The sequence below is a fragment of the Salmo salar genome, chromosome 06 (genome assembly GCF_965601325.2).
Source record: "Salmo salar chromosome 06, fSalSal1, whole genome shotgun sequence".
NCBI classification, from domain to species: Eukaryota; Metazoa; Chordata; class Actinopteri; order Salmoniformes; family Salmonidae; genus Salmo; species Salmo salar.
Genome location: NC_138296.1, coordinates 4863914 through 4885202, shown reverse-complemented (window position 1 = coordinate 4885202; position 21289 = coordinate 4863914). Strand labels below are relative to the sequence as shown.

The following is a 21289-nucleotide window of genomic DNA, read 5'->3' as shown; positions in this document are numbered from 1 at the left end:
ACTGACCCAAACTTAAGGAAAGCTTTGACTATGTACTGACTCAGTGAGCGTAGCCTTGCTATTGAGAGAAGCCGCCGTAGGCAGACTTGGCTCTCAAGAGAAGACAGGGTATGTGCACACTGCCCTCAAAATGAGGTGGAAACTGAGCTGCACTTCCTAACCTCTTGCCACATGTATGACCATATTAGAGACACATATTTCCCTCAGATTACACAGACCAACAAAGAATTTGAAAACAAATCAAATTTTGATAAACTCCCATATCTATTGGGTGAAATACCACAGTGTGCCATCACAGCAACAATAACCCATATTTATGTTTACAACACTGTATTTTGACATAATATGACATTTTAAATATCTCTATTCCTTTCTTTTTCTTGTTATTTCACTTTTGTTTATTATCTATTTATTATCTATTTATTATCTATTTAACTAATAAAGCCCCTTGAGAGAGAGAGAGAGAGAGAGAGAGAGAGAGAGAGAGAGAGAGAGAGAGAGAGAGAGAGAGAGAGGAGAGAGAGAGAGAGAGAGAGAGAGAGAGAGAGAGAGAGAGAGAGAGAGAGAGAGAGAGAGAGAGAGAGAGAGAGAGAAGAGAGAGAGAGAGAGAGAGAGAGAGAGAGAGAGAGAGAGAGAGAGAGAGAGAGAGAGAGAGAGAGAGAGAGAGAGATCACTCCAAGTAATAACGCTTGTGCAAATAGGACCTTCTCTGTCAGACCTGCATACATAATCTTATCAGTCAGACCTGAAGATTGTGTCTCAACAATAATACAATGCACATGCCTGTCCTGGTCCAGACAGTGGGTCAAAGAGAACTGACGAACAAAATAACAGACATGTTGTGGGTTTCATAGCTCTGGTCCAAGGCGTTACATACAGCAAGCCACACACGTAACTCCCTGGACCAGAGCTAGGGCTTTTAATATGAACACACGTAACTCCCTGGACCAGAGCTTTCAATATGAACACACGTAGCTCCATGGACCAGAGCTAGAGCTTTCAATATGAACACACGTAACTCCATGGACCAGAGCTAGGGCTTTCAATATGAACACACGTAACTCCCTGGACCAGAGCTAGGGCTTTCAACATGAACACACGTAACTCCATGGACCAGAGCTAGAGCTTTCAATATTAACACACGTAACTCCCTGGACCAGAGCTAGGGCTTTCAATATGAACACGCGTAGCTCCATGGACCAGAGCTAGAGCTTTCGATATGAACACACGTAGCTCCATGGACCAGAGCTAGGGCTTTCAATTTGAACACAGATTTATAGAACAAAAGTTACTGGGTCATGATCAATAAAAAAAATCTAAAAAATAGCGGAATTGTTTAAATATTGCAACGATCTGAAATTTCATCAACTTGAATGAGATGATCACTTGGCTGTATGAGAGATAGGGCTCCAGGAGAAGAGCTTGAGCTACATCTGTATCACAATGGCCGCTCCCCATTGATTATCTCTGGCTGATAGATGATTGCCAAGAGAACACAGTCCATTACCAGATGATATCTCTGAAGGTTGCTGTTCTGCTCATTCTACCACCATCTCTACCGTCCCCTCTCAGAGTAAACACAGACTCAACCATGGCAAAACCAACACAGAAATCAACGTCTGTATCAAGCGTAGGAGTCGTAGAGCTGGTCTAGGATCAGGTCCCCCCTGTCCATGTAATGTAAAAGGACCAGTATTCAGTCATAGAGCTGGTCTAGGATCAGGTCCTCCTGTCCATGTAATGTAAAAGGACCAGTATTCAGTCATAGAGCTGGTCTAGGATCAGGTCCTCCTGTCCGTGTAATCTAAAAGGACCAGTATTCAGTCATAGAGCTGGTCTAGGATCAGGTCCCCCTGTCAATGTAATCTAAAAGGACCAGTATTCAGTCATAGTGCTGGTCTAGGATCAGGTCCCCCTGTCAATGTAATCTCATGCATTATGATCTCAAAACTGATCTTAGATCAACACTCCTACTCTGAGATGCCTGATACATACGGCCCAGATATTCAGTAATAAATGACGTAGTAAAATGGTAATTAGTTACACAGTAATAACCTATGAATCGTGTGTTAGTTTCTTTGGGATTCATTAAAACAAGCATCACTAGGGATGATTTGATACAGTGCAGTGCAGTGTGGCTGGTTAGTGTCTTTGGGATTCATGTCTTGAAGTCATTCTTTGAAGTAAGTTGCTACCACATAACGTCCTGTAATACCGGAAGAGGAAACAGTATAAAACTGCTTAAACATGGGGTAAAGAACATGATGTGGCATAATGATCCAGACAAACATCCACTCTGTTTGCTTTACAGGCTGGGGTCAGGCTCAGACCATGTCAACAAAATAACCACTTCTAAACACAGGACATGTACCATGTTACATACGTGTGTGTGTGTGTGTGTGTGTGTGTGTGTGTGTGTGTGTGTGTGTGTGTGTGTGTGTGTGTGTGTGTGTGTGTGTGTGTGTGTGTGTGTGTGTGTGTGTGTGTGTGTGGTTAAAGGTCAGGAGTAAGTTTCACATTTATTTTTTCCTAAAATAGCAGGTGTATGTACCACAGAGATTTGGCCCTGGATTGTCATGTTACCACCAGGTATAAACGGGGCTAAAGTGTACCACAGAGACTTGACCCTAGATTATCCCAAATGGCACCCTATTCCCTACAGTACACTACTTTTGCCATATGGACCCTGGTCAAAAGTAGTGCACTACATAGGCAATAGGGTGCGATTTGGGACAAAACCTTGGCCTTAAATTCTTGTCCTTAATAAGTAAAGACTTATCCGATATGCAAATGATTTGCCAGCCAGGCCTGACCATCCCACAAGATGTCTCTCTGGACTGCTGCCATGTCATCATCAAGGCAGTTATCATGGATGGACAGGTAAAGGTATAGACTTAGAATTGCAGGGTTAGGGATACTCTCACATTTCCACTGGGGATTTACCCTGGTGCTTGACTTAGAAGCCTCAGACTTTTGTGTTTTCACCTCCACGGCCTGGCTTCACAGACTCACTGGGCCATGGCCTCTGTGGACCTGCTTTGACCTGGGGCCAACGGGTGGGGGTGGGGGGATAACGGGACTTCGCTAGTTTATTCCTTCCTGCTCGCTCCACATCCTTAGTGTCAACCTCGGTAATAGAAACACACTGCTCAAAAAAAGAACACTAGAGCTAACATAATCACTGGAGTGACTCTAATGCTGCTATGGAAGAAAAAAGCTATTGGATGCCCAGGTACAGGGTTAAAAGTAGCCTTGGGCACCCAGGCTTTTTCTACCGAAGGTGGGGGGAAGGCCTGGGACAGTGGCTAGGTTAAAGGTAGAGCCAGCAATATGACGTACACTGTTAAAAGGACGTGTTTTGTAACACCAAAACACCAACTTGAAGAAGACCAAACCTTAACTTTGCTGGAGTATTGAAACACATCATACTGAGATGTTCTGAAACATGACACAGTGTTGTAACACCAACATCAAGTGTTGCGTAACACCTTCCCACTGACAGGGAGGACTACTGGAAAAGGTTGAAAACACTATTATGGTGTTTCAAGATCTGTTTAGTGCAGAATTAGATCCCCGAAAACACAGCATGGTAGCAACACAACATGACAACAACATGGTAGCAACACAACATGGCAACATCACAACACAACATGGTGGCAGCACAAAACACGATACAAACATTGGGCACAGACAACAGCACAAAGGGCAAGAAGGGAGAGACAACAATACATCACACAAAGCAGCTACAACTGTCAGTAAGTGTCCATGACTGAGTCTTTAAATGAAGATGTTTGAGAGGTTTTTGCAGCTCGTTCCAGTCGCTAGCTCTCTAAAAAAGCGTCTAAACACTTTCATGGTGTTTCCTGTCTAGTGTTAGATACCTTCTTCTGGGGTATTTTAGTGGATTAGTGTATCTGATTATTTGCCAGTTGAAATCCCTTTTGACAGGTATTGTTGAGGACAGTGCTCAATCCACCAACAGTAACTGGAGGTTTCACAGCATCGCAGGATAGTGTATTTACATGTCCCATTAACAGTTGGACATGTGGAAACGGGTGATCTCATCATCAAACGTCATTCTGCCTGAAGGTTGTGATGTCCCTTCCTCATGATCAGTAACACCTCATGATACAAGCTGCTTCATACTCATATATTTTTTTTTATTCAAACATGCAATCAAAGTCTAAACATTTTGAATTACCCCCAATCCTCTAAAAACAGAACCACATGGCAAGATAGGAAGTGCAAGGAGTTTAAAACCCTACTTCTAAATAGTGTAAGGCCCAACGCTGGAGATGAGAAGCAGGTACAGGGAGTGAACCATTTAATACAGACGGACATGCAACGGAACAGGCCCAGTGTCTAGACATAACCGCGACACGTCAAACAATGCTACTACAGGGATCAACACAGAGGAGCAGACATATATGCAGGGGCAATCAACAAAGTGAGGGAGTCCAGGTGAGTCCAATGAGCGCAGCTGCGCGTAACAGGTCCGTATGATGACGGGTAGCCTGGCACACTTACATTGGGTTTACATTTACATTTAAATTTTAGTCATTTAGCAGACGCTCTTATCCAGAGCGACTTACAGTAGTGAATGCATACATTTCATAAAAAAAATTCTCCGTACTGGTCCCCCGTGGGAATCGAACCCACAACCCTGGCGTTGCAAAGACCATGCTCTACCAACTGAGCCACATTCAAACACCCTCCAAACAACAGGGCCCGTATGCACAAAGCGTCACAGAGTAAAACAAATGGTCGTAAATGCTGAGAATAGAGACATTTTACTCTTATGGTTAAAAATAAAAGCTATGCATGAAGCCTCTTTAGTCATGACTCCACTATAGTCAGCAGATATTTAGGACACCTCATGAGCTGTCCTAACCAGTTAAGAGGTACCAGCAGGTATCTGGATAATAACCTCATGAGCTGTCCTAACCAGTTAAGAGGTACCAGCAGGTATCTGGATAATAACCTCATGAGCTGTCCTAACCAGTTAAGAGGTACCAGCAGGTATCTGGATAATAGCCTCATGAGCTGTCCTAACCAGTTAAGAGGTACCAGCAGGTATCTGGATAATAACCTCATGAGCTGTCCTAACCAGTTAAGAGGTACCAGCAGGTATCTGGATAATAACCTCATGAGCTGTCCTAACCAGTTAAGAGGTACCAGCAGGTATCTGGATAATAGCCTCATGAGCTGTCCTAACCAGTTAAGAGGTACCAGCAGGTATCTGGATAATAACCTCATGAGCTGTCCTAACCAGTTAAGAGGTACCAGCAGGTATCTGGATAATAGCCTCATGAGCTGTCCTAACCAGTTAAGAGGTACCAGCAGGTATCTGGATAATAACCTCATGAGCTGTCCTAACCAGTTAAGAGGTACCAGCAGGTATCTGGATAATAACCTCATGAGCTGTCCTAACCAGTTAAGAGGTACCAGCAGGTATCTGGATAATAACCTCATGAGCTGTCCTAACCAGTTAAGAGGTACCAGCAGGTATCTGGATAATAACCTCATGAGCTGTCCTAACCAGTTAAGAGGTACCAGCAGGTATCTGGATAATAACCTCATGAGCTGTCCTAACCAGTTAAGAGGTACCAGCAGGTATCTGGATAATAGCCTCATGAGCTGTCCTAACCAGTTAAGAGGTACCAGCAGGAGTCTTGATAATAGAAAACAATGCAGCGAGTCAGTGGTTCCTGCGCCCCATTGCAATTGCTTTGGAGTGGTTAAAAACACGTTTGATATTTCTGTTGTAATATTGTCAGGCGTGTGCGTACTGGTGGTGAAGTCAGGTGCAGGAGAGCAGAGAATTGTGAACAGGCGCACACTTTATTACGGCAGGAGAGATATACAGAAGGACGCAGCTGCGTCAAAAACCTCCTCCAGCCAACAAGGCAAACTGTATAGCGCGCACAAATGTCACACAACATAAATGTATAGCAATACAGCATAAGCTTAGTGAAAACACACGGAAAATAACAAACGCTTAGCCTAGTGCGTACAACACGTAAAACACAAATAATTTCACACAAAGACATAAGGGGGAACAGAGGAATAAATACAATTAGTGTGATTGGGGAATGCAAACCAGGTGTGAATGGAACAAGACAAAACCAATGGAGAATTGAGTAATGGAGCGGCGATGGCTTCTAGCCGGGGACGTCGACCGCCGCCCGAACAAGGAGAGGAGTCGTGATAAATATGATCAATCCATAAATCATCAAGACCTACATGCTACAATAGTCTTTATCTTTTGCGCTTTTGACAATTATTTCACATGAGGCCTATTTCACATGCCTAAATATATACTTACAACTACGAGGCTAATAAAGAAACACGTTTTTCTTTCGTTTATTTAATGGCCTACATCATGTTATTTCAATGTATCCCTTTGGAGCGCAACATCACCTTGTTAAAAAAAAGATGTCTAAATTGAAGACATCTTATGTAACATTTGATTGTGTTCGATTAAAATTATAGGCCTTTCAAACGTTGTATGCAACATTATCGGCAAGTGACTTAATTGATGCCTACTGTATCAAAAGCGATTTAGAGTTGTTAAACCGGTGAGAGACGACTGTGTTGACATAACGGTATAATCAAAAAACAATCAGAATTGTTTAAAAAAACAAAAAAGTTATGCATCCCAACATATTAGGCAATAAATAAGAGTAGGCAAAGCGATCTTGTCAGGCGAAAATTATATCAAAGTTTTACCATTACAACATTTGATGTACATTCACTGTCCTTGTCTGAAGCGTGCTGTAGAGTTAACAGCTGGAGATGCCTCATTACAATTGGTTATTCCCCATCATTTGCAACAATGTCAATGAGCGTCTTCACTATCTTTCCTTTGCGGTACCTCAAACTGTCGTGATTACCAGCGGAGATCAACTTTTATAAATTGATTTTGTCTCAGAGTTCGTCTAGGCAGTGTCTTAACGTCATCCTTAAACCTACTATGAGCTGGGAGTTTGTTGTTGTCGTAAAACAGGTTTAACGAGATTCCTAGGACGTTGAGATTCTTTGTAGATCGGGTACCAGACCTTAGGTTAGATGCACTATTTTTCATGGTTTCATTACCCAATCATTGTGTTTAGAGTATTTCTATTGTAGATGTACAAAGTGAAAGCATAGTGGTTGAATTTCCGCAACAACTAAGAGCGTTGAAGCGCAAGGGTTAACTTCTCCGCTGTTTTGGTCGCATAGCTACCACGCTATGGGGGATGAAGCCAACCCGTGCAGATGCTGTGTGTAACGGTGTGATTGTGAAGTCTTGCATGTTGTTCATCGCAATATCAGCGGTGTTGCTGGTGCAACGTCTTTTCCCCTGACTACTTGTAGGGCGAGGCAGGTAATGGTTAGGTCAGCGGAGACAAGTGCATTGATCACTGTCACATTTTTCCTGAGGATGTATTTTAAAACGTATACATTCTATAAACATTTAATAAGACTGGGTCAACAAAAGAGGACATAGACACAGAATGTCTATGTCCTCCCTGGTATATGATGCCATTGCTAATACTGACTCAAATCACACAATCAATAGTCTATTTTACAGTACATCGGAATTTGAGGATTCCCACATTAAATACAGTATGTTTGGAATGAACCTAGCCTAGAGAACTAGGCTATAGGGTACACAGTGGACTTTTAGCGATAGTCTATAATCTATCCTGGTTGTGGCTCACTGCAACGTCATCTGAGGACAAGACAAAGGTCGTCACTAGTTACCACAACCACACAGTCATAAACCCCGCCTATTTCTAAAATGTATCTTCTTAAAAACCTAACCCTAATCTTAACCCAAACATTAACCACACAGCTAACGTTATGCCTAACCTAATCTTAAATTAAGACCAAAAATGGCTGTGGTAACTCACTACCTACACTCACACAGGACGGAACATCTATACACGTGTCTTGTTGGAGAATTACCCTCATCCCTAGCTATTTCATATCGATGTCTGTTAGCAAAACACCGGTTAGATAAGGTTGTTATTGCGATATTAAATGTTGTATAAGTGAGTGTTGTTGGCTCAGAACTGGAATAAACCTGTTCCACCCAGACAGGGGGTCTCTGGCCACATGTGCGCTCCTGGAAAGGCTATTTCATCAGTCTGCTCTCCGAAGAGCGCGCTCTCGACAAAAACCCCAGAGTAGGCTACGTCACTGGAGTGAAGGCGCTACCAAAACAGGCATAGACTACCAGTAAAAATACATAGAACCGCTATTCATTCATTTGCCTAAAATGTAAAGGGAATGTATGCGTGTTACTCTGTTTTTTTATTCATACAATAATAAGAGAGATAAGGATATAATTTATCTGTCTTCAATTTCAATTTAAGGGGCTTTATTGACATTGGAAACATATGTTGACATTGCCAAAGCAAGTGAAATAGATAATAGTATTATAATATACATCCAGTAGACTACTTTTGTCCACGTAGGCGTAGGCCTACAGACTACTTCACAGATCTAATGGTATTGAAGTGTGATAACGCTCAGTGTCATGGAAGCATAACGCAGGGCTGCGCGCTCTTGAGAAAAAGGCTACAGCAGTATTTGCGCGCCCCCGCTTGAAGACCGGCTCGAGCCGGTAGGCTATAAAGAGCTGACAAAACGGTAAGGAAATAAGGAAACGGTTGATTTACTTAACAGAAGATACAGATGTGTTTTAGGCCTTGAAGAAAGAGAGGACAGATACAGTAACCAGGGAAACATAATCATCTATGATTCTCCTTGTGGATCGGACAAGAGGACATTTTTACATCAGGCTTAAAAAGATGTTGCTTTAGTCCTGGACATCTATTCGTCTGGTCGGAAGCGGAAGAGACAGATCTGGTAGACTAACGTTATAGGGAGAATCATAGAAATAACATACCGATAAACTAGCTGCTCATTTTGCCATTAAAACCTGTTCATTATATACGACAGTCGACTATTCTGTGTCGATCATTTTCCCGACTAGACTGATCGTCGCTCTGTTGGTAAGTATTTTATATTTCAACGTGAACTCACTCACCCTATGTGAACAACTCACTCACCCTATGTGAACAACTCACTCACCCTATGTGAACAACTCACTCACCCTATGTGAACAACTCACTCACCCTATGTGAACAACTCACTCACCCTATGTGAACAACTCACTCACCCTATGCGAACAACTCACTCAGCTGCCAAGCAAGCTGTGACGCTCACTGCTTAGTGTAGCCCCAAGGCCAGGGCGTTGCTTAGTGATGACTTACCAGTAGTAGCCTAGGGGTTTTCTAACTGGGGTCCGTGACCCCCTATCGGTCTGCGGAGGTACTGCATGGCTTCCGGTTGTTTTTTAAAGAAATATTTTGGGGGATTTTTTGTGTGAAAAATGATGACTTTATGAATATCGCTAGCTGCAACAGAATACCATAGTGGATACCATTTGTATGTCTTTGCGTCCAGTATGAAGGAAGTTATAGGTGGTTTTATGAGCCAATGCTAACTGAGCCAATGCTAACTAGCATTAGCACAATCCTGGAAGACTACAGGAACATTTAGAGTGCTAGCTGTTACTGTTCATCTGACTCTGGGGAGGTAGTTAAAGGGCTTCATTGTCAAAATCTCGAACTATCCCTTTAATATGGAGGAAATTACACGAATTGGAGCTAATTACAGGGTTTTTTCTGTATAGAAAAGTCTTAGGTGGGCCATCCAAATGGTAATTTGCGGGATTAAAAAAATAATATATATATATATATATATGAGAAGAACAGAGAGAGATAGAAATCTATAGAGAGAACTCTGATTCAAACTTAAACAAACAAAAGATGTATGAGAACGCCCTAAGTCTCACCAGCCCACTATATGCTCGTGTGTGTCTTTCCTCTGGCTGTGTTCCTTTATACGTGCCAGGTCTGGAGGCTAGGGTTATTGTGTGTGTGTGTGTGTGTGTGTGTGTGTGTGTGTACACCTGTATTTGCCTGCATGCCAGTGTCTCTCTCTCTCTCTCTACCCCTCTCTCCCTTTCCCTCTAAGTGCATACATACATACATACATACATACATACATACATACATACATACATACATACATACATACATACATACGCTGAGTCTACAAAACATTAAGAACACCTTCCTAATATTGAGTTTAACCTGTCTCCTCCCCTTCATCTACACTGATTGAAGTGGATTTAACAAGTGACATCAATAAGGGATCATATCTTTCACCTGGATTCACCTGGTCAGTCTATGTCATGGAAAGAGCAGGTGTTCTTAATGTTTTTTACACTCAATATACACACACACACTATTTTCTACATTGTAGAATAATAGTGAAGACATAAAATCTATGAAATAACACATATGGAATCATGTAGTAACCAAAAAAGTGTTAAATCATCATAGATTTTAGATTCTTCAAAGTAGCCACCCTTTGCCTTGATGACAGTGTTGCACACTTTGCATTCTCTTAACCAGCTTCATGAAGTAGTTACCTTGAAGGCTTTTCCAACAGTCTTGAAGGAGTTCCCACATATGCTGAGCACTTGTTGGCAGCTTTTCCTTCACTCTGCGGTCCAACTCATCCCAAACCATCTCAATTGGGTTGAGGTTGGGTGATTGTGGAGGCCAGGTCATCTGATGCAGCATTCCATCACTCTCCTTTTTGGTCAAATAGCCCTTACACAGCCTGGAGGTGTGTTGGGTCATTTTCCTGTTGAAAAACAAATGATATTCTCACTAAGTGCAAACCAGATGGGATGGCATATTGCTGCAGAATGCTGTGGTAGCCATGCTGGTTAAGTGTGCCTTGAATTCTAATTAAATCACAGACCGTGTCACCAGCACCCTCACACCATCACACCTCCTCCTCCATGCTTCACGGTGGGAACCACACATGCGGAGATCATCCGTTCACTTGCTCTGCGTCTCACAAAGACGAGGCGGTTGGAACCAAAAATCAAAAATTTGGACTCATCAGACCAAAGGACAGATTTCCACCGATCTAATGTCCATTGCTTGTGTTTATTGGCCCAAGAAAGTCTCTTCTTCTTATTGGTGTCCTTTAATAGTGGTTTCTTTGCAGCAATTCGACCATGAAGGCCTGATTCACGCAATCTCCTCTGAACAGTTGATGTTGAGATGTGTCTGTTTTCTGGGGTGAAGTTAATTGCCGATTTCTGAGGCTGGTAACTGTAATGAACTTATCCTCTGCAGCAGAGGGAACTCTTGGTCTTCCTTTCCTGTGGCGGTCCTCATGAGAGCCAAGTTCTTGAAAAACTTTAAAAGTTCCCTGATTGACACTCTGTCCCTCTCTCCCAGGTGCTCAGACCCAGCCATGCGGGGGTTAAAGTCAGCGGTGTGGGGGTCCGGGGGGTGCAGGGGTCCATGTGTGTACGAGGCGGTGCCAGACGGAGGCTGGGGCTGGGCGGTGGCCGTGGCCTTCTTCTTCGTTGAGGTGTTTACTTACGGGACCATCAAGTCTCTGGGGGTGTTCCTCGAGGACCTCATGACAGAGTTTGGGGAGAGCAACAGCAGAGTATCCTGGGTCATCGCAATCTGCGTCTTCATCCTCACATTCACAGGTGGGTCAGAGAGAGCATCTTCATCTTCACAGGTGGGTCAGAGAGCCTCTTAATCATCCTCACCTTCACAGGTGGTTCAGAGAGAGCCTCTTAATCATCCTCACCTTCACAGGTGGTTCAGAGAGAGCCTCTTAATCATCCTCACCTTCACAGGTGGTTCAGAGAGAGCCTCTTAATTATCCTCATCATCACCTTCACAGGTGGTTCAGAGAGAGCCTCTTAATTATCCTCATCATCACCTTCACAGGTGGTTCAGAGAGAGCCTCTTAATTATCCTCATCATTACCTTCACAGGTGGTTCAGAGAGCCTCTTAATTATCCTCACCTTCACAGGTGGTTCAGAGAGAGCCTCTTAATTATCCTCACCTTCACAGGTGGTTCAGAGAGAGCCTCTTAATCATCCTCACCTTCACAGGTGGTTCAGAGAGAGCCTCTTAATCATCCTCATCTTCACAGGTGGTTCAGAGAGAGCCTCTTAATCATCCTCACCTTCACAGGTGGTTCAGAGAGAGCCTCTTAATCATCCTCATCTTCACAGGTGGTTCAGAGAGAGCCTCTTAATTATCCTCATCCTCATCTTCACAGGTGGTTCAGAGAGAGCCTCTTAATCATCCTCATCTTCACAGGTGGTTCAGAGAGAGCCTCTTAATCATCCTCACCTTCACAGGTGGTTCAGAGAGAGCCTCTTAATCATCCTCATCTTCACAGGTGGTTCAGAGAGAGCCTCTTAATTATCCTCATCCTCATCTTCACAGGTGGTTCAGAGAGAGCCTCTTAATCATCCTCATCTTCACAGGTGGTTCAGAGAGAGCCTCTTAATTATCCTCATCATCACCTTCACAGGTGGTTCAGAGAGAGCCTCTTAATCATCCTCATCTTCACAGGTGGTTCAGAGAGAGCCTCTTAATCATCCTCACCTTCACAGGTGGTTCAGAGAGAGCCTCTTAATCATCCTCATCTTCACAGGTGGTTCAGAGAGAGCCTCTTAATCATCCTCATTTTCACAGGTGGTTCAGAGAGAGCCTCTTAATTATCCTCATCTTCACAGGTGGTTCAGAGAGAGCCTCTTAATCATCCTCATCTTCACAGGTGGTTCAGAGAGAGCCTCTTAATTATCCTCATCCTCACCTTCACAGGTGGTTCAGAAAGGGCCTCTTAATCATCATCTTCACAGGTCTAGGATCAGAGTAGCAGTGCTAATCTGGGAATTGTTTTGTCTTTTAGATCATAATGGATCAGATTTTTATGGACAGGGGTCCTGATCCCAGATCAGCACTCGTATAAGAGGCTTTATGAATATGGGCCAGTAAAGTTGTGTGAACAGTATTTAGACACAGAATCTGTCCTACTCACTGAACTGTGTCAATCAACTACTTCATTAAATAGTGTATAAGGTAAATGAAAAACATGTCTGTAGTAAAACTAACAGTTCTCTCTAACCCCTCTCTCCCTTTCTCCCCCTCTGTCCTCTTCCCCTGCCTCCCTCTCTCCTCTCTCCCCCTCTCTCCTCTTCCCCCTCTCTCCCCCTCTGTCCTCTTCCCCTGCCTCCCTCTCTCCTCTCTCCCCCTCTCTCCTCTTCCCCCTCTCTCCCTTTCTCCCTCTCTCTCCTCTCTCCCCCTCTCTCCTCTTCCCCCTCTCTCCCTTTCTCCCTCTCTCTCCTCTCTCCCCCTCTCTCCTCTTCCCCCTCTCTCCCTTTCTCCCTCTCTCTCCTCTTCCCCCTCTCTCCCTTTCTCCCTCTCTCTCCTCTCTCCCCCTCTCTCCTCTTCCCCCTCTCTCCCTTTCTCCCTCTCTCTCCTCTCTCCCCCTCTCTCCTCTTCCCCCTCTCTCCCTTTTTCCTCTCTCCTCTCTCCCCCTCTCTCCTCTTCCCCCTCTCTCCTCTCTCCCCCTCTCTCCTCTTCCCCCTCTCTCCCTTTCTCCCTCTCTCTCCTCTCTCCCCCTCTCTCCTCTTCCCCCTCTCTCCCTTTCTCCCTCTCTCTCCTCTTCCCCCTCTCTCCCTTTCTCCCTCTCTCTCCTCTCTCCCCCTCTCTCCTCTTCCCCCTCTCTCCCTTTCTCCCTCTCTCTCCTCTCTCCCCCTCTCTCCTCTTCCCCCTCTCTCCCTTTCTCCCTCTCTCTCCTCTTCCCCCTCTCTCCCTTTCTCCCTCTCTCTCCTCTCTCCCCCTCTCTCCTCTTCCCCCTCTCTCCCTTTCTCCCTCTCTCTCCTCTTCCCCCTCTCTCCCTTTCTCCCTCTCTCTCCTCTCTCCCTCTCTCTCCTCTTCCCCCTCTCTCCTCTCTCCCCCTCTCTCCTCTCCCCCCTCTCTCCCTCCAGCCCCTCTGTCCACGGTGCTCAGTAACCGGTTTGGGTACCGTCCCGTAGTGATGTTGGGGGGTTTTCTGATCAGTCTGGGTACCATCAGCTCTGCTTTCGTCTCCTCCATCAACGAGATGTACGTCACCATCGGCATCGTCTCAGGTAACGATCTAACTACTTTATACACACACACACTCACTCACTCACACACCACTACTTCATGCTTCCTGCAATGGTCTATCTTGTGATACATATGTGAAATTCATTAGAAACACCTTGAACATGTTAGGAGAATAATGATCTATGTTTAGCTGTTACATTCATGCTTAGAATTCCAGCTGAAAAAGATCTGAATGAAACAAGGGACTCCTAGCAGTGCATGAGGCTGATTGATGTCTGTCTCTTCCAGACCTGGCCTGTGTTTGTGGGGTAAAAACTCCCAACCCCACTGTCAAAGCTTTATTCAATTCAGATGGAAAGATATGAATGAAACGTGTGGTATCAATGTGGCCTAAACTCCCCCATCTTGAGTCTGTAGGACAGATTTGCACAACAGAAAAATCACAATTCCCCAAATTGTCCAAAATAAACCAATATTTCCTTTCAGATCCGATCCAAATAACTTTTCTTTTACAGAACGAAGCACTGCTAGCTGTCCCACTAAATAACTCTTCACCTTCCTTTAAAACAGACAGCAGCTAACTTAACAACCTCTGTCTTCTCTCTTCTTCTCTTTGTTTTTAACTGCGTCCTCTTTCAGCAGTCACCACGACAACAAGCCTGAGTGACCTATCAACCCTGACCTCTGACATCAGAGTGACCTGTCAGCCCTGACCTCTGACCTCTGACCCCTGACCTTGCTGCAGTGCCAGTGGCTGTCACACCCCTCTGTGTGTCCTGTGCTGGACCAATGATGTGTATATATCTAAGACATGGACTGAAACGTGAAACCGTCAACAGCATTTTGCACAGTGACTGTATTCACTTTGTAAACGTTATTTGACATGATCTTGATGACAAGGTACTCTTGTAATCGTGTTTTCATGTTGTTTGGTTTTATGTTAATCATGTGATTTCCAGATTGCGTGAACAATAATGTGTTGTCATTTTCTAATGTGTCCAGGTCTGGGGTACTGCCTGACCTTCCTGCCCACCATCACCATCCTGTCTCAGTACTTCAACAGAAGGAGGTCCCTGGTCACCGCCTTGGCCTCCTCAGGGGAGTCCTTTGCCATGTTTGCCTTCGCACCAGGTACGTTGCGGTTTCATGTGTGTCCGAAATGGCACCTTATTCCCTATATAGTGCACTACTTTTGACCAGGGCCCAATGACACCCTATTCCCTATATAGTGCACTACTTTTGACCAGGGCCCAATGACACCCTATTCCCTATATAGTGCACTACTTTTGACCAGGGCCCAATGACACCCTATTCCCTATACAGTGCACTACTTTTGACCAGGGCCCAATGACACCCTATTCCCTATACAGTGCACTACTTTTGACCAGGGCCCAATGACACCCTATTCCCTATATAGTGCACTACTTTTGACCAGGGCCCATAGGGTGTAGGGTGCTATATAGGGAATAGGGCGCCATTTCAGACACAGACTAATGAATCTTAAAGGCAGATATAGTGACTGATACTGTTCTATAAATAAAACCTGAAGCATTGTGGAGGAGCGTTAAAAAACAGGACTTTTGAATGTTTCCACCAGTCATTTAAAAGCACACATCTCTTCTCCTCTGCAGCCTTCATGGCCTTGAAGGAGATCATCGGCTGGCGTCACTGCCTCATTGTCATCGGTCTCATGCAGGCCTCCGTGATTGGCTGCGGCGCTCTGCTTCGACCAATCATCATCAGGCCTGACCAGGAAGTGTCAGGGGAGGTGTCCAATAAGGAGAAGCTGTCCGTTAAGCTGCAGACGGTCTATGAGCTGGAGAATGAGGACACTCAGACCAACGTTAGCTCCGGGGAGTCTGAGGAGTCAGGGGATTCCGGGGTCACCTCTCTGTCTGCCTCCAGTGCTGACCTCCGGGCCACCACAGCCACGCAGGACCCCTCTGAGACCCGGGCCCTCATGGAGGACCAGGGGGAGAAGAACCAGGGGGGACAGGCAACCCTTGGAACCCCACAGAATCAGCTGGAGGCTGGGGAGAAAGAGCAGGGTGAGGCGGGTCCCCTTGTCCAACCCTCCAGACCTAAACTCCTAGACTTTGCGGTGTTAAAAGATGGAGCGTTCATCTGCTACTCTCTGTTTGGCCTCTTCGCCACGCTGGGGTTCTTCGCCCCGTCACTTTACATCATAGAACTCAGTAAGAGCCGCGGCGTCCACCCAGAAAAGTCGGCCTACATGCTCTCTGTAATGGCGGTGTCCGAGGTCTGCGGGCGCCTGTCCATCGGGGTCATTTTAAACAAGGTGCGGATGCGTAAGACCCAGGTGCTTCTGGGATGTGTAGTTCTGCTGTGTCTGGTGCTGCTTGCCTTCACCCTGGTGACTGAGTTCTGGGGCCTGGCAGCCTGCTGCTGTCTCTATGGCTTCCTGATGGGCACCGTGGGTTCTACACACATCCCCATGCTGGCAGAGGACGACGTGGTGGGCATAGAGAGGATGCCCTCGTCCGTGGGGGTCTATGTCTGTATCCAGAGCTTTGCTGGGCTGGCCGGACCACCGCTGGGGGGTAAGAGAATCCTAGATGGTTGACTCTGTCTGGATCATAGTCTTCTCTCCATCTCTCCCTCTCTCCCTCTCTATATCTCTCCCTCTCTATATCTCTCCCTCTCTCCGTCTCTCCCTCTCTATATCTCTTCCTCTCTATATCTCTTCCTCTCTCCATCTCTCCCTCTCTCCGTCTCTCCCTCTCTATATCTCTTCCTCTCTCCATCTCTTCCTCTCTCCATCTCTCCCTCTCTCCGTCTCTCCCTCTCTATATCTCTTCCTCTCTTTGTCTCTCCCTCTCTCCATCTCTCCCTCTCGGAGTATCTGTTAATCCTTTTATTGTCTGTCTGTAACCCTCTCTCCATCTCTCATCTAGGTTTTGATTGCTGCTGCGCCAACCTGATGATCTTGGAGGGTCTTGGCAGATCATTAGGCGTCTCTGACGTTGCCTCCTGTGTTTTCTCCCCAGGCCTGTTGGTGGACAAGACCCAGAACTATGGCTCAGCCTTCTACTCCTGTGCTGTGGGAATGGGCCTGGGCGCCATCTTCCTCGCCATGGTGGGGCCTGCCAAGTCCGGCCTCTGCCTCCGCGGGAAGACGAGAAAACAGGAGGAGGAAGGAGAGGAGGAAGGAGAGGAGGAGAGAGGAGGAGAGGAGGAGGAGAAGGTTTCTCAGGACAGTGGATCAGCAGATTATCTAGATGTTGATCTGACTGTGGAGACCAGTCCGGCTAAATGGTCCCCAAAACAGGAGACCAACGTGGTCTGAACGCGGTCTGAACGTGGTCTGAACGCGGTCTGAACGCGGTCTGAACGCGGTCTGAACGTGGTCTGAACGTGGTCTGAACGCGGTCTGAACGTGGTCTGAACGTGGTCTGAACGCGGTCTGAACGTGGTCTGAACGTGGTCTGAACGTGGTCTGAACGTGGTCTGAACGCGGTCTGAACGTGGTTGAATAACTAAGACAGAACCAGGTCTCCTTTGGAAAAACAAGTCTTCTGAACTCAATGGGACGACCTGGTTAAATAAAGGTTCATTTAAAAAATACATGATAGCGTTTAGCCGACCGCTGCCTAACTGACCGACCAAGGAGAACCTCGACCGCTGCCTAACTGACCGACCAATGGAGAACCTCGACCGCTGCCTAACTGACCGACCAAGGAGAACCTCGACCGCTGCCTAACTGACCGACCAATGGAGAACCTCGACCGCTGCCTAACTGACCGACCAATGGAGAACCTCGACCGCTGCCTAACTGACCGACCAATGGAGAACCTCGACCGCTGCCTAACTGACCGACCAATGGAGAACCTCGACCGCTGCCTAACTGACCGACCAATGAGAACCTCGACCGCTGCCTATCTGACCGACCAATGGAGAACCTCGACCGCTGCCTAACTGACCGACCAATGGAGAACCTCGACCGCTGCCTAACTGACCGACCAATGGAGAACCTCGACCGCTGCCTAACTGACCGACCAAGGAGAACCTCGACCGCTGCCTAACTGACCGACCAATGAGAACCTCGACCGCTGCCTAACTGACCGACCAATGGAGAACCTCGACCGCTGCCTAACTGACCGACCAATGAGAACCTCGACCGCTGCCTAACTGACCGACCAATGAGAACCTCGACCGCTGCCTAACTGACCGACCAAGGAGAAGAAACACCCAACCATCTAGCAAATAAGAGAACACACACTGTCAACATGCTACTGAGAGACTGAGTGCTGGACAAACACCTCTGTGGTGCAGAATGTATACACACACACACACACACAGCTTTGACCTGTTTACCCTCTCAGATGTCATTCACACACTTGCATTGCAGCGAACAACTGTCTAAGGGGCATTCCTATTGACCAAGTCTCTCTCCTCAGAGTCAACCAAACTCCATGCATGGCTGAGACGCAGGCTTTTAACATGATTACTGCTCTGTCAGTAGTTAACATAACCATGATATGACCTTTCTGTTCATAGTTATAACCATGATATGACCTCTCGGTTCATAGTTATAACCATGATATGACCTCTCTGTTCATAGTTATAACCATGATATGACCTCTCTGTTCATAGTTATAAACCATTATGTGACCTCTCGGTTCATAGCTATAACCATGATATGACCTCTCGGTTCATAGTTATAACCATGATATGACCTCTCTGTTCATAGTTATAACCATGATATGACCTCTCTGTTCATAGTTATAACCATGATATGACCTCTCGGTTCATAGCTATAACCATGATATGACCTCTCGGTTCATAGTTATAACCATGATATGACCTCTCTGTTCATAGTTATAACCATGATATGACCTCACTGTTCATAGTTATAACCATGATATGACCTCTCTGTTCATAGTTATAACCATGATATGACCTCTCTGTTCATAGTTATAACTATGATATGACCTCTCTGTTCATAGTTATAACCATGATATGACCTCTCGGTTCATAGCTATAACCATGATATGACCTCTCTGTTCATAGTTATAACCATGATATGACCTCACTGTTCATAGTTATAACCATGATATGACCTCTCGGTTCATAGCTATAACCATGACATGACCTCTCTGTTCATAGTTATAACCATGACATGACCTCACTGTTCATAGTTATAACCATGACATGACCTCTCTGTTCATAGTTATAACCATGACATGACCTCTCTGTTCAGTTCTAACCATGACATGACCTCACTGTTCAGTTCTAACCATGACATGACCTCTCTGTTCATAGTTATAACCATGATATGACCTCACTGTTCAGTTCTAACCATGATGACTGTTTCTCTGTCTCAACCCCTCAGTTGATGCCAAAGGTCTGGTAGTAACAGGCCAAGTCCTGTCTTCATATTGATTACTATTATTATGGTTGAATCTGAATGACTACTGTTATCCAAACATAATACCACCACAGTATTCTACACAGTACTGTTATCCCAAAACAATACTACCACAGTATTCTACACAGCCTGTACACAATGTTTATCTCAACAGTCTACTTCATGTACCTATATAATGTATAAATGTGATATAAAAGTGCCAAATAAGGCTATAGGTATATATATGTATGGATAACAGTGGGCTATAGGTGAAACTAAGACGTATGGATTACAGTGTGAATGACTAGCTGTTTCAATTCTGTGGATCACTACTTTACCTGTCAGTCAATCAAACAAACAATCAAAGCTTTTATTTATATTGTGTTTATTTAAAAATATATATAAATGCATTTGAAGTGCTTGCAGCAAGCCAAGGCCACAGTGACAAGACAAAACTTCCTAGGTAGGTAGTGGTGGAGATTTGACTACAAAAGAGTTGATTCCTCGATCGTCGACTCCAAAACATCCTGGAGTCTTTCACCACTATATAGGTAAAGACCTGGAGACAAGGAGAGGGACCGATCTTCCTCAGACTGGCCTAAATGCCCTACCCAACGACTCTCAGTCACTCAGGCCTCTTGCACTGAGATGCAGGGTCTTAGACCACAGGGCCACTGGGGAGTTCTATCATCTCTGCTGTAATACTCACTGCTGATCAGCTTTTTTAATTGATTAAATTGATTTGTTTATAACAAACGAACATTTGAACACGTGTCCATGTATTCATTCTATTGAAGGAGGCATATATACAATGCATTCAGAAAGTATTCAGACCCCTTCCCCCACATTTTGTTACATTACAGCCTTATTCTAAAATTGATTAAAAAAAAATTATTACACACAATACCCTATAATGACAAAGCGAAAACAGGTTTTTAGAAATTTTAGCAAATATATTAAGAATAAAAAACAAATACCTGTAAATACATTTACATAAGTATTCAGACCTTTTGCTATGAGACTTGAAATTGAGCTCAGGTGCATCCTGTTTCCATTAATCATCCTTGAGATGTTTCTACAACTTGATTGGAGTCCAGCTGTGGTAAATTCAATTGATTGGACATGATTTGGAAAGGCACACAACTGTGTATATAAGGTCCTGCCAAGATTGAACTCTTGGCCCGAATGCCAAGCGTCATGTCTGGAGGAAACCTGGCACCATACCTACGGTGAAGCATGGTGGTGGCAGCATCATGATGTGGGGATGTTATTCAGCGGCATGAACTGGGAGACTAGTCAGGATCGAGGGAAAGATGAACGGAGCAAAGTACAGAGATCCTTGATGAAAATCTGCTCCAGAGCACTCAGGACATCAGACTGGGGGAAGGTTCATCTTCCAACAGGACAACGACCCTAAACACACAGACAAGAAATGCAGGAGTGGCTTCGGGACAAGTCGCAATTTCAAGTATCAGAGCAAAGGGTCTGAATACTTATGTAAATAAGGTATTTATGTTTTTTATTCTTATAACATTTGCAAAAATGTCTAAACCTGTTTTTGCTTTGTCATTATGGGGTTTTGTGTGTAGATTGTGTGTTAAACACAAATATTTAATCAATTTTAGAATAAGGCTGTAACGTAACAAAATGTGGAAAAAGTCAAGGGATCTGAATAATTTCAGAATGAACTGTACTTACTGGACGAGAGAAAGACATCAAGAGAGAGAGAAAGAGAGTGTCTGTCAGTGTTGAAACTGAAGGTTAATGTATGTGTGTGTGTATCAGTGTTGATGTTGATGATTTATGGCACTCACTCACTCACTCAATTCAAATGTAAGCGCTTTATTGGCATGGGAAGCATATGTTAACATTGGTCTTTATTTGCATGGGAAGCATATGTTAACATTGGTCTTTATTGGCATGGGAAGTATATGT

At 44.8% G+C, this 21289-nt stretch overlaps 1 protein-coding gene across 2 annotated transcripts; it reads left to right on the top strand.

The window, feature by feature from the left end:
• Positions 1–8590: 8590 nt before the first annotated feature.
• On the top strand, positions 8591–20122 carry LOC106606194 (monocarboxylate transporter 7). Of its 2 annotated transcripts, XM_082976267.1 has the most exons (6): positions 8592–9002; positions 11316–11578; positions 13884–14027; positions 14989–15117; positions 15618–16547; positions 16995–20122. In XM_082976267.1, exons 2-6 carry the CDS (start codon positions 11332–11334, stop codon positions 17291–17293), a joined length of 1749 nt encoding a protein of 582 aa, XP_082832393.1. In that variant the 5' UTR covers positions 8592–9002; positions 11316–11331; the 3' UTR covers positions 17294–20122. The 2 variants fall into 2 exon arrangements, with proteins under 2 accessions (XP_082832394.1, XP_082832393.1); XM_082976268.1 differs by lacking the exon at positions 11316–11578 and having other exon boundaries at positions 8591–9002.
• Positions 20123–21289: the final 1167 nt, after the last annotated feature.